The sequence below is a fragment of the Anticarsia gemmatalis genome, chromosome Z (assembly GCF_050436995.1).
Source record: "Anticarsia gemmatalis isolate Benzon Research Colony breed Stoneville strain chromosome Z, ilAntGemm2 primary, whole genome shotgun sequence".
NCBI classification, from domain to species: Eukaryota; Metazoa; Arthropoda; class Insecta; order Lepidoptera; family Erebidae; genus Anticarsia; species Anticarsia gemmatalis.
Window position 1 is genome coordinate 7471635 of NC_134776.1, and position 14734 is coordinate 7486368.

The 14734-nt window shown below is 35.5% G+C and overlaps 1 protein-coding gene across 4 annotated transcripts in view; it reads left to right on the forward strand.

The window, feature by feature from the left end:
* The window catches only part of Nca (neurocalcin homolog), a 98309-nt gene extending 88960 nt beyond the window's left edge, over window positions 1-9349 (forward strand). For all 4 annotated transcript variants that reach the window (XM_076134489.1, XM_076134490.1, XM_076134491.1 and 1 more), the window contains 3 exons: window positions 360-478; window positions 1097-1285; window positions 2355-9349. In XM_076134489.1, the coding sequence (XP_075990604.1) occupies window positions 360-478; window positions 1097-1285; window positions 2355-2549 (503 nt within the window). In that variant the 3' untranslated portion in view covers window positions 2550-9349. The remainder of the gene's footprint in view (window positions 1-359; window positions 479-1096; window positions 1286-2354) is intronic.
* The last annotated feature ends 5385 nt before the right edge of the window (window positions 9350-14734 follow it).

The following is a 14734-nucleotide window of genomic DNA, read 5'->3' on the forward strand; positions in this document are numbered from 1 at the left end:
TCTACTCTGTGTCTCGAAAATAACATTTTGTACATTTTCTTATTTTAAATTTGCGGGATTAAACGTCAATATGTCATCTGTTGTGGGGTTTGGAACACACGGGTGTAGTGTTGTGACATTACCAATTCCTAAACAAATCAGTTATTCAGTCAGTTGACAGATGTCTTGTTAGCCTGTTGTACTTACGATGTATTTATTTGTTCCCCTGTTAGGTAAATTATTAAAATATTATCCTTAAGACTTCGAGTGATATGATAGTGCCAAATTCGTTGATTAATGACGTACCTATTGCAATTGTTTAATATTGGAAAATGTAATTAAGTGATTAGTGATCTAAAAATACTACCATACACTTTCAGACGCAGAGATACAAGAATGGTACAAAGGGTTTCTAAAAGATTGCCCCAGCGGACACTTGTCTGTAGAAGAGTTTAAGAAAATATACGGGAACTTCTTCCCGTATGGAGATGCTAGTAAGGTAAGATAATTATTTTGATTTGTTTTATTACTACCCTATAGATATTTGATGTCTAAGATATTTTCTCTTCTCTCTTTGACATTTGACGAAATCAGTTCTTAGTATCGTTTGTCGTATGTAATAAATGTCTAAGATATTTTCATTAATTGGTTGTAAATAACAGATATTGCTTAGTTATCAAACTATCGCGTACTTATTAGACCCATCTTTCATTTGACTGACAGAATATTTGATAACAACCGAAACGTCACCGGTTCTTGGGAAATTTTGAAAGATGGCAGTTGTTTTATTAATCACATTCTGTGGAATTTTCCGAAATGATTAGTATTAAACGCGATCTTATGTTGTTATCGTAATATGGTTACTTATGCACACTGATCAGAACGAAACCAATAGTGTGGACATCACATAGATTGCTATTTGCTATCTATTTCTTCGTCCCAATGACACTGCACGTCGCCGTGCCCGTTAATAGTTGTTGCAGCTTATTGTCAGTTAAGATAAAGTTAAAAAAATTTGTCAAACGCCCTCGAGAAGCTTGACCATCTTGACACCAGGACTTTTATAATAATACTAAAGTTACCTTGGCATGTGTTAAATTTTGTGTTTTTTGTTAAGTTCGCGGAACACGTGTTCCGAACGTTCGACGCAAACGGCGACGGTACGATAGACTTCCGGGAGTTCCTGTGCGCGCTGAGCGTGACGTCACGCGGCAAACTCGAGCAGAAGCTCAAGTGGGCCTTCTCCATGTACGACCTGGACGGCAACGGGTACATCTCGCGGCAAGAGATGCTCGAAATTGTCACCGTGAGTATTTTTTCATTATTCCTTGATATAGAAAATAGGTGGAGCCGTTGTGAATTATACATCAGAAACAACTTTACCAAGGGTTGCAAGTGATGATCTGCAATCAGCTACAATGAGGTGACCAGGTACAAATTATAGACGCTTGTTTTGGTGGAAAATTACGGAGCACCAAGGAAAACATATTTCCCTTTTCTTAGGGACTTGAGAAAAGACTAACTCGCGGAACTTATTTAAGATTCTAAATGATAATATTGAACTATATTTTACGCTGTACGCTGTGTAGAATTTAAAATGAACGCTTCCTTAAACCTGCTTCAAGACTAGCTTCAATATTAACTCTCAAACATCTCAAGAACCTTTAAAATACACAGTTTGTATTGAATATTGAAAAGTTTTAGTATAACATTCAAGAAGCACATCTTATAAAATTCTCAATAAAAACAAAGCTGCTTAAGCCGCGGAGCGGAGGACGTGGAAATGGGTACTCGACTCCGCTATTCCTGAAAGTGGGTACTTATATTTTCTTTTGAGAGGAACTAAAGTTAGTTCGCTTACTTTAACAATTAAGAATGCATAAAGCTTAAAGTACCTGCTTTCAACTTGGATGCATAAGTTATGGGCAATTATTGGTTGCAATTTTCTACAACGATGCTTGGTAATACGCTGTTTCGTGGTAGTGTATCGAAACACTACGAAACTACTCGTTAAGCTCGATTTTATAGGTAATTAGACTGAATTATTCACGACTCAATTGACATGTAATAGCCCAGCTGTAGTTTGAGTAAACAATAATTATTGCGATGTATTCTAGTATACCTTCATGGGAATTCGCTGTCCATGTGAATAGTGCAGCGGTCTATGCATCATTTATTACTTCATTCGTAACGATGCTTTGTTCAGTATTGATAAATAGATTTGAATGGATATATTTAGTAAACTAACCTTCAGTTTTATTATTATACAACGCGGCAATATTAAAGTAGTTCTGGAAATGTATTGGTAACTTATTTTGTTTTGACATGAATGCTGTTTGGGTCTCCATATGTAAATAAAATTTGTTGAATTCCAGGCCATTTACAAAATGGTTGGTTCGGTGATGAAGATGCCAGAAGACGAGTCGACGCCAGAGAAGCGAACGGACAAAATATTTCGACAGATGGACAGAAACAAAGACGGGAAACTTTCCCTCGAAGAATTCATAGAGGGCGCCAAGAGCGACCCCTCCATTGTGCGGCTGCTGCAATGCGACCCGCAATCACAGTGATACCTTAAATATTAAATCTTACTACGCATTGAGTACCACTCAGTCTATCCACACTAACATAAAACTGTTGTAAAATATCACCCTTATTACAATGCTTGTAAGAGCTAGTGCGCGTCGTAAAGCGTTGGTTACACATTGAAACCGTTTGTTGTCCTGTTGCTTGGCTGTTGCTACACTTCGCTGTTTCCATAAAGTAAGATTATATTAGTAGATAATGTATCAGTGTATTCACAATTCTTATGACTCTCGAACTCTGTCTACGCTTACATGACATAAGCAATAATATTCGTCGTCGATATAATTGATGTCGCGAATGACAATCGATCAAGGCTTCCTCAGAAATCGTAAGTTAAGGTTGTGCTGTTCTTGGACTTCGGTGTGTAACGTACAAAATACCACGAGGTCAATAACTATATTGGGAACCGTACTAGAAAATGTATAGTACAAACATTGATGACATAGTTCAAATGAAAAATATTTACAGTTATGGAAATTCAGCAATAATTCCAAAGAGTGTAGATAGATTATTACGAAGTGTTAGTATTTGAGATGTTTAAAGTTATCCTAGAAATGAGTATTAATGTCTGAGATCTAATTCCTCTGCATGTTCTGATCTATTCTAATCGGAGGGACGTCGTCAACAACACAAGAACTGTGATGGTAGGTAGTGTGGCCGACCCGGAGTAACCAGGGGCCACGCCAGTATATTGGTTGACGGCGGCGGCTTCCATCTATTGTAAAAACTTCCAATTCTAAACTATAACAATCAAACAGCAGGACAAAGTATGTGCGACTGTAATGTGTATAGTGTTTAAAGATTTTTCCCAATAATACTAGTTAGGTTAATACACATTCTCTGCCCACAAACATTTTGCGGCTTATCTTATAAGCGGGCTAGTGAGTAATCGTTCTATCGGCCATCTCGGCTTCTCGAATGTTCGCTCGCCAAGTTTCGAGCGCTGTATTCGTCGAGTTGTCGCCGACGGGAAAGAATGCGCCGTTTTCAAGTACTCGATACGACATATTTGTTTCTAATCAGAGTTTTATTGATACAATGAATGTAAATCAACGGTATTCTTGCTATAACTTGGACCACTATCGAGTGTGATATATAATTACTAAATTTGCCAGAGATAATGTAGCTTGCAACTGTGCATAGTTCACATATAAAAACATCAATACGATGATCGTCGACACAGTACAAAACGCGCGCGTGCTTTCATCTCGCCCGCCCGCTTATATCGCGTCTAAATTTTATCCAACTATTGTCCCTATATTATCGAAAATAATTTATTATATCTACAAATATTGAATGTTTCAACAATCACTACGTGGATGTATGACTTTAGGAGTTTATAGATCTAATTGATTCAAATTAACTCGTATGTCGTATGCAGCCATACTGATCTTGCAGCTATTTGACATTACTATTCTGTATCTCAATACATTTTATATAATAAAGTAATCGATAGTCTTATCTGACAGACAAGCTAACGCCGTAGTAGTTATAAAATAGATAACTTTCATATTTCTTTACAATATGTGACGAGTTTTTGTCATGCCTTGAGAAATGAATGGGGAGGTAACAACATACGCGCAGTGCCTTAGTAGAACCATCTCGAATATTAGGAAAGTAGTTAGCGTAGCGAACCTATCGGTGAAGACTGTTTGATGTGAACCGAAGGCGATTAGAACTCCAATAGTTGTGGTGATAGTTAGTCTTTTTTGGCGCAGATGTCGCTGCTGACTGATTGCGTTCCTCCGCCGCTAGATGGCGATAATGACAACAGAGACTCAGCACTGTGCGTATGCGGTTGCGTAGCTATGGTTCAATAATAGAAGGTTGTACAGCTGTCTTATCACTGCTAGTCTCAACGGGACACAAATAGCGCATTGTGTCAGCATACGCTTTCATAAACGCGGCTGCTGGCGTGAGAAAATACACTGAACATTCGACTGAGAATTTACATTCGCAGTCTTCCAATCAACATTAGAAGTAGTGTAATCAATTACATGTGAAGTTTACTTCGCAAGTAAACGTGTCCAATGTATTTTGTCAGAGCCAGGAGCTGTTTGCATAGTTACATTGCAGGCCTTAAAATATTCTAAATACGTGTAATAATATATGTTAACCTCTATAATGTATTGACATGCTAGCATTGAAAAGACAGCGATTTTATAGCACAATTTTAGGAAGACATTTACGCAACAAACGATACAGACAAATATAATAATATACAGTTATTATTAATTTATATTGTAATGAATATTCATGCTGATCTATTCGCGTAGCTGATATTATTAAGGTTTAGTTTTAATGATGAGTAAAAAAAAATTAAAATCATAATTATAGTCCCGAGTCAGCCTAAGTATTATTATTCAATTATTTTGTTGTAAAATGATTTGTAAGGGTTTTTAAATATGGTTAGTGTAAAATGTAACAATAGACATTAGTGGACTGTTGAGTTTTTGATATCCTGCGGTTATTAGTATCGTTTTATGCGTGCTCGGCTTTAGGGCGGCCGCAGGGGGACCACCCATTCGATGTGACTCGATTCAATTGACATAATTAGTACGTTATTATAATTGGAGAGTGCTGTACAAAAAGTTCTGCTAATTTATAATTTTGCAAAAGCATGTAAGACTGCAATTAATGGTTATGATATATAATAGATGTTTAGAGATCCCGCCCCTCTCGTTAGCCGTGGTCTTTCTACGAAAGCCCTGAACCAAACGCTTGGTGATGCTTCGACTGAACTAACTAGTTGTTGTGTTGGTTTGCGCCGTTGTTAACGCGCCGCTGCGATACCGTTAATATATTATACAATATTCTATAGAATTCACATTATATTTAATAGTAGATAGTTTAAATAGACTGAATTTGTAATGTCCAAGCAATAATATTGATTTAGTACACATACAATGAGCAGATGAGTTAATCCAGACACACAGTGACAGTGATACAAACACACATATATGACACACGATACATACACACATAATATACATACAGACATGCAGTAATACAGTGATACAGTAATACAGTGATACAGTAATACAGTAATACACTCAGAGCTCGTGCTCAGGCGTGACCACCAAGTAACCTTGTCTTCCAGACATTCTAATGAATCGCGTTATGATCGCAGCGGCGCACTCCGTCACTCCGATAAATGCCCAACAGTAAGCATTATTGGTATACACATAATTGGTAGTTATTGACTCTTTTAAGATTATAATAAGATAAACTATTTAACGACATACATATTTATTTGAAGTATTTATCACTACATCACAAGTATTTATATGCAGTTAAACAAATATGAATAGATTTAGTGCTTGTTCGCTGTCCCGCTGATATAATCTTAAATCCTTGCGGATTGTAATAGATTCTGTTTTAGGGTATTATGTAGTTTTTATAACACCAAAAATTGATGGAGTTGTATGAAGGAGTCCAGATTGTATCGAGTTTGTCCCAATACGATTAAATATTCATAGGTTTATCATATAATATTCACAGTTAGTGAAAATATACAATTACTAAACTTATATTTATAACGTTGAAATATCGATATTGTCATTTTGTAGCAGATAGTGAGTAAATGTCATACAGTAATCGTTTTTTGTTATAATGACTACATATAAATAGTAAGTGAATGACACAATACACAATGTACGTTATGTTATTTTACGTTATTTTACAAAATATCACAATTTGCAATGTTTCGCCATGTTTACTAACGCAATTGTTGTGGCATATTTTATATTTGTTTTATCACTAAGCTTTTTAACTAATACTAATATTTTAAGCACGCTTTAATTTTATTTCTCTTTTTTTAAATCTATTAGCTTTATATCAATGTATTACGGATGAATTCTCATTTTTTATATATTATACAATACAAATTTTAATTGATCGACATTTTTATTTTGCTTCTTAGCCATCTCACTGAACGGAGTATTGAATCAAATGCACAATTATTTTTGTTTTCTCGCACAATGACCGTTTGTACGTATTTTTTACTAATAGTGAGTTTATTGTGGAATTGATGGCATATGGAATATTGTTGTAGAACAACACAGGCGTCACTTCTGTTCACTCCCTCAACATATTATATGTGTCTATGTACATATACTTCTGAAATCTTGCTCTCACACAAACACTGATTCTGATAATAGTTATATAGTAAATCTAAATCCCACCAAGTTAATAGTGATAATACTACTTGCACCAAACAGTTACATACATATATCCACGTGTCTTCTACATATTAATAATGATAGTTTCGTATGTTTACGAATGCCTCATATACTTACTAATATATTATATTGTCTCAGTAATTTTACATATCGCTAAATGACATAAATATCTAAAATATTGGTGTTGTTGAATGTCTCAGTACGAAATACTGCAATAATGTATCATTGAACGAAGTAAAGCTAATAATAGAAGATCAATATTTTTAATATATAATTTTAAATTTTATGTACAGTTTATTAGGTGTTCGGTCAGGTTTTATATCTGTGTCATTTTCGGTATTTACATGTTTAAATATTGTAAACGTGTGCGGATCATCCCAGTCGACGCCTTTTATTATATCCTAAGTGTTTAAAGAAATTAACGTTGTTTGAAACCTTGTATTTTAACTTAGAGTTAGCAGAATAGATGTTTATAAGAGTTAATTGTAATATCCCTCGTTTCTCCAACATAATCGACTATCTCGTTTATTTCTACTCTTTCTACAAACTCTTTATAAAACTTTCCAACTGTGCAGTTGATTCCATAATCAGTTTCGTATTTTCAGTCTGAAATTTGCTTTAACATAGGGGTAAGGTGATTTGCTATACATTGACGTGCCGTACAATAATATTGAAGGGGTGTAGAAACATTGCAGATAAAATTGACAACCTCCGGGTTGTCAAGTGTAAAAAAAACTATTGTGTGCGACGTGGCCGCACGGTGCGGCAACATAGCGCGCGCGCATCACCCCGCGCCGAGCGGCAACGTTGCACTCCCCCGTCCCAAGTGCTTCCAAGATTAATGCCAGCAATACCGAGAGCAATGATTTTGTTGTTATTTATTAAATTTAATATTAAGTATCCACACACATTGACTGTCAGTGCCGCGCCGTGTAAGCAAATCACCTCACATTTGTAAGCTTAGGTAGATAGGTTATTTACCCAATATTAGATAGGGTTTCGTTTAAAACGCTATGTGCCCCGCGTCCTAGTCATTATAGCTCATTTTACTTGATACCGCAGATTGATTTACTGTCTTCCAGTAATTTAAGCCGTAGACGACTCGACTACGTTGCGTAGTTAAACCTCCACTATTTGAAACAACCGTTGAAATTCAGGTTGAGAGTAAACATAGTTAAATTTAGCACCGCTCTAGAGTATTGCTAGCATTAATTGGTGCTAATTTTTACATTACGATCTAGAACGCTTTGAAACTTATTTATTTTAGCGGCGCATAATGGCGGTTTTTATGAATTTTAAACTTACAATTTGTCCCTAACATCTATTTAGGCAGGGTTTTGCTCTTTCCCACGTATGCTTATATGCCTTTTGAGTTATTCACTGTTTAATATAATATCACTTGTAATCTATGGTGCATAAAATGTCCTATGAAATTAAAGGATTGTTGTTATTGGCTCAGTAGCGATAGTTTAGCTGTGAGACGTACTCGAGTGCCATCGGATAATATAGAAAGTATTGAAGCATGTTGTACCGACTATTCGAACTTGACGCTCAGCTCATGCACAATATACGTTACATCACAAGGGTACATTCTCGTATCACATCTTTATATACACGGAGGCAGACACAGACGGGATCGAGGGACACCTACACACTACTACACATCACAATATAAGTGAGTTTGTCGGTACAATCGCTAGCAATCCTTACACTGAACTAAAGCTACGAGTATAAAATATTTTACTTTTTTGTAAGTATCAATAACTAATACCTAATATGTTTAGCATAAAGTTATTATTTAATACGTAAAGGTGTATGGTATCTTAGAAAATATTCTTATCTTAACCCAGGGTGCTATTGACTCGAGAAGAGCGGCAGGCATGCTGTTAAAATGTCTAACGATTACATATTAATTCGGGAACATAAATAGTTCTTTTTAATTATTAGCACAATCATTTAAAATCAACGAACGTCAATATCATATAGCAAGGATACTTGACGTTAATGCGAACAAATTTAAATTTTGTAGTCTCGCAAAGAGACTGGACATTGCAGCCTGCCGCGATGACCCGAGCAGGGAACTCGTGCAAAGAACTCTCGAACTGCTTCAAGGACCAAAATGTACAAGAGCGGTAGTACCTAAGTCGTGACGAAGAGTATTATGACACGGACTTACTCCGATGTCTATTATTACGTGTATTCACTATCTAACCGTTGTGTATTACATATCAATCGCTTGAATTGTATCCGTTCTCGGAGTTACGTGCTCTTACACTCGGCGTACACTCCCGCTTGTTCGGCCGTCGTCGCCGCGTCGCGATCGACCTTTAAAATGAACACGTCTTTGATTCACTAATAGCACCCTGCTCTTTGACGATTGTACCCTTATTGAACTTAAACGTTGGCTGTAACGTCGACTTATACTATGAATATTTGGCTCCAACATTGCTTAATATACGAATACATTTGTCATGGCAATTTATTGTTCTGTAGTCAATTTGTGATTCCTAACATCATTTTCTTTAAAATTGACCTTCTAGTTCTGGTACTCTGTTTTAGATTAAAATTATTATATCTATTTATTAAATCTTTCTCCTCTCAAATGACGTTTCATTTTTCGCCTTACATCCTTTTTACTCTACTATTTCAATTATCTAAGCGTTAATAAATATAAAGCCATTAAATTTTATACATAAAATACATGATGTAAGTATTAATGATTGTAATCTGTTTAGTATTCTAATAAAATATATCCATGAATAAAATATTGGCGTTGATTTTTTAAGAACCATTTCTTAGATAATACTATAATCGTAGGTGAGTATAACAGTAGTTCCTAATCTGTCGGATCTCAGCGATGTGGTATGTACAGTAAAGTTTGAAAGTGATTAGACGGAGAACTACTCGAGCGGAACGCTAGTGTGTATTAGGGCTAGGGGCAAAGGTCATACCTAAAGGGTTAGCAAATGGGTAGCTAGATATAATAATATAGTACTGAGGTAAGTATCTTATGGAAAATAGGCTTACATGATTTGAAAACAAATGCATATTATGCATAGATGAGTTGTGGGAACTTTTCTACTTAGATTTAATTTGTTAGATGTCACCTAGACCGGTAAAGTAAGATTGAAATTGGGTAGGTATTCGTATACCTACTAATTTTCATGAAGGCAGATACAATTTTGTTCAAATAACTACTGAAACACTCTCACACACAAAATAAACTTTTATCCGACTAATATTATTCTTGAATGCGAAAATTCGTAAGCATGGATGGATGTGTGTTTGTTAATCTGTCACGAAGAAAGTACTGGGTCGATTTTATTGAAATTTATAGATTTTTTAGGATTTTTCAGAAGCTTTATTGCAGTAAAAACAATAACTAGTCTCAATAAACTACGATATGGCTACAGTTGCAATAATAAATAGATATGGCATAGAAAGGACGCAAGAAGAGTGTGCAGATATAAAGAGTTGCAACTGGGTTTCAGACGCATCCTCCTAAATACCTAGGTGTTCTACGCAAAAACCTTGAATGCTGCCCGTCCTCGTACTCAAGTCTTTGCTGTTTGGTTTGCACCAAGAGAGAAACAGATCATACAAAAGTGACGCAGTGATGCGTCACTTTTGTATGATCGTACCAGATCTTTGAAAGTTATAATGATGATAATCTCATCACACAATTCCTATCAAGCTTTTTTAATATCAAATCAAAGCCAAAGGAATCCAAAATTGTAAATCAGCCACCGCTTGCAATCATAACAAGTAGAAATATTTGTTCCTATGCTCTCAATTGTATTAAAACCAAGCCATATACCTACATTAAAACAAAATAGATTAGCACGAGGGTGTTTTTGAATCACGTGTCAAGCGGACCACAGGCCAACATCTTCCCGTGGCCCTATTGTGAAGTTTATGCGTACATGTGGTTCTCTCGGCCATTCATCACGTGTTACCAACACATTTTGTGTTCCGGCCAACAGATGGACGGTTTGGACTCTACAGGAGATTGTTTGTGAACGCGCCATATAACTTTGAGTGCCTGAGTATAGAAACAAGCCGCTGCAAGTTTTAATATCTACTTCACGTGCACTTCTTTCACAGACTCACAATCGTATTTATTCCTCGCCATTCGTGCGGTTTGTTGTTTGCTGCTTGCTGTGTTCAGATTACACCAGACACACAATGTTAGAAGGTTCTATCTATGGTAAGGTATCTCCTTACAATTTCAGCAATCAGTAAATGTATAAGCAGGTATTAAATCTACTAGAACGATTGTAGATATGTATAGATAAAACTAAACTCTTGACTGAACGGTGACTACAGTCACATGATAAATAAATACTAGGTATTAAAGATAGGAAGTTACATACTTAAACAAACATAAGGTAGATACTGAAGGACAAGAATACTTTCTGCAGCTCAAATGGCCAATGATTTTCTTTATAATTACGTAAGTGTACCTATACTGTAGAAATTATTACACCGGATATAAAATGTATAACTGCCTGAAATTTTGTAACTAGAATTAAAAATGACGTTAGACCTAAAAATAATGATAACACTTGATCACAAGGATAAATAATAATATGGGGAAATCCGCGACTGCATAAGTTAAAGGAAAATTGATTCATTTATCATTCAGAGAAAAACATGTGCCTAAGTTCAAGACCTATTAAATGTCTCCTTTTTTTTGGAAAAGATCTGAATAGCAAAACTTGATCAATAAAACTAAATAACTTCCAGGAACATTATGCCTATGCTTTAAGAAGGAGACCTATTTATATTTTAACGATGATGTACGCATGTTCACCTCCTATGTAAAGTTTCTAATTACAATAGTCTTAAAAAACTATCACAGTCCTTTTATTTACTATCAAATTTAGTAGGTGGGGTGATGCTATGGAATTCCGCAAGCGTAACCGAAGCTTATGGAAGCAAAGGTACAGGTTTTAAATATGTAGATACCTACTTATTCATCGTAATCAAATGAAACGAGTAGTCAAAAAAACATTTAATATCCTATATTTAGCAAACTTGCCTGAATCAGATATTTTGCTTAAATTCATCTATAAACCTGCTTGTCTAGCGAAAACAGTAAATTGCTAGTAGAAATAGACAAAAAGGTTTAGAAAGAATAGGAATCGCGGTTCTCTGTCACTGTCGACTATCGACAATCGGCTAGCTATTGACAAAGTTTGTATGAAAATTTGAGCAGCGCCTCTAGCGGACTCTATGGGAACAATTTTTGCAGCACATCTAAACTCGATAGTATTGACTTAAACAAACGCGCTACAGATCGGTATATATTTTTAAACACATGTATTAGATTGATCACAAAAAATATACACATTATAAACACCTGAAATGTAGGTAATAGGCTAAGTATCTATACGCATGTTTTCACTAATGTTCGTTGGCACGATAATGTTACTTTGAAGCGACATTCGGACAGGAAAACTATTAAAACCATTGCTAATAGCTTAGCGCCATTAGCTCTGAAACATTATTTTCAACTCACAAGCACCACAAGAACAAAAATATTTCGAAAAATCCGTAATGTGACTTTACATTATATTCCTAGTTGTTACAGTTTATAGAGAAATAAATATTAAACTATAATTAACGATGGCCATAAACCATGAAATTAATTATTTAGTGTAGCCAATTACTTTCCCGGTAGGTACGGTATATGGCTAACAAAATCTAAAAGAGTTGACTTGACCACAAACTTAAAAACCTCTCATAAATTCTCACCGTTCAAAATGAAAAAATAAATAAACGCAATTATTTTATAATACACTGCGCAGAACGTACTGAAGTATTTAGTACGGCTCACACTTGACCGGCATTCTATTTCCTCTCAGCACCACTTGAGCGTATTGAATTCCTTGAATTCTTTAATAAAATTGTGGCTTTAAGGCCCGGAGTAGAGTGAACACTATTTAGTAGCATCAGGTGAGAAATACACTTGTAAAATAATATTTTTACCTGTATTTAGTAAGAATCTCTTCACGATGAGGAATAATTACTAAGTACATATTATATTTTACCTACATAAAGAATGTTACAGGCCAGCTGTTACGTATTACAGCATCGCGCTGCGGACGCAGTATCCATCAATATCTGAAAAAAAATCACCAACTCGATACGTCACCAAACTAATGATCGTCTATATATTTTTATAAGCGACATTAATAAAGTTATGGAAACTATAGCACGCCTAGTTAGTGCTAGCAACTAAGAGTAGGCAAATGAAACAATTCAAAACAACAGTCAACAACCGGCGTCCGTTCAAATTAAATCAGCTTAAACCAAATAAAATTACACGCCAAATTGATTTAAGCTCGGTACATACGCATTTATTGCATAGGTGGGCTCCAAATTGCGTATTTAAATAAGTACCTATCTATACAAGAACACGTATGAACGAGTTTATAGAGGTTGGCAGCAGAGTTAGTTCGCTCTCTGTATGGTGTGTACTATGCGTGAGGGGGGCGTCCGAGGGTGGCCAGAGGGGGGAGAGGGGTGGCCACCCGCGCGGGTGGCGTTCAGGACGCGCCTAAGGGGCCTCGTCCAGAGAAAGTAAAATATCCTGGTATGGGGGAGGCTAGTATTGTCAAGCCAATGTATAACTATAGCTTTAAACTATATATCGGGGTCCATACTATAGCCTGTGGAGTACTTATTTACATACGTATATAAGTTTATCTATTATGCAGACATAGGAAACGGAACAGGTTGGGAAAGGGACGTTGCGAAATTTGCTTACATCTATTGGACGTAGAATCGTCCTAGTTTGAATATTGATTCGACTTTTCATTACATGGTGTTCATGTTGGATATCTATTGTTATCAAACGTTGGTTTGATGGCACATTAATAACAGTGCTTGGTAATATTATGAGTAATCCTTCACTTCAAAAATAACTTTTATACTTTTTGAAGGTAATCGTAGGTACTTGACATTTTATGTTGTCTATTGAAAAGTTAAACTTAATTTGAAATCAGACGCCGATTTTTTTTTCAGAGTCTTTTTGTCGATGGTTATGGAAATGAAATACATCTGCTTAAGAAAAGCGTGGGCGATACGTCACGTGTAACGAGTCGCGTAGTCGTTTAAAAGTAATTGTGGGGTAAGTCGCAGCGGAAGGGTTAATCCTAGGGTCAGTAGTTCTCTAGTGTCAAAAATATTACTTAATGTTAACACTAATTAAGTTTGTTCAAAGTCTGTAATATGTTCTTGGGCCTTTTTAAGATTAAGTGGATAATACAATAATACAGTTTCTTATGGATGAATCGTTGTCTTACATACATAGGTAGGTTACAGCAGGAGAACAAAAAATCTACAGGTATTTTAAAAACAATTTCATTTTGTAATTAATGCTCTTGAGCAGTTTTAATTACTCCATGATTTAGTAGGAATATTAACTTCTAAGTACCTAATTAATGTATAAACGTCCGAAGCGTAGTGTCATGGAGATTACGGTGTCAAGGATTCAATTCCTGTGTCAAGCATTGAACATTTATACCATAAAAATATTCAGCAACCTATTCAAGCGAGGAGAATACTGAATGAATAAAAATAATGAATGGAATAGACTCGATCCCTATTAATTATACGGGACAAATCGTAGTAAGCTCAACGTTCGTGTGTGTTTCTGACTTCTCGGAGAAAATAAAAAGGTTATGAAAGTTATTGTGCGTCTCATACATTTAAGTTTTAGTGATGTATTATCAGGTGTTGTGAAAGTTCTGTAAATAATCTACGTTTTGTATCACTCAATCATACATACATAAAATCACGTCTTTTTCTATAAGGATCTGCAGAAATCAAAGAGCGCTATTCGGTACATTCAATCATATCTACCTTTAAAATCGAAATCTATCGATCGATATACCAAAGCTATCTGTCCTTAAAAGATATGTCTAGCAAAGGTAGTTTGATTAAGAGCATAATAAACCCACCAGTTGTAAATTGAAAATATA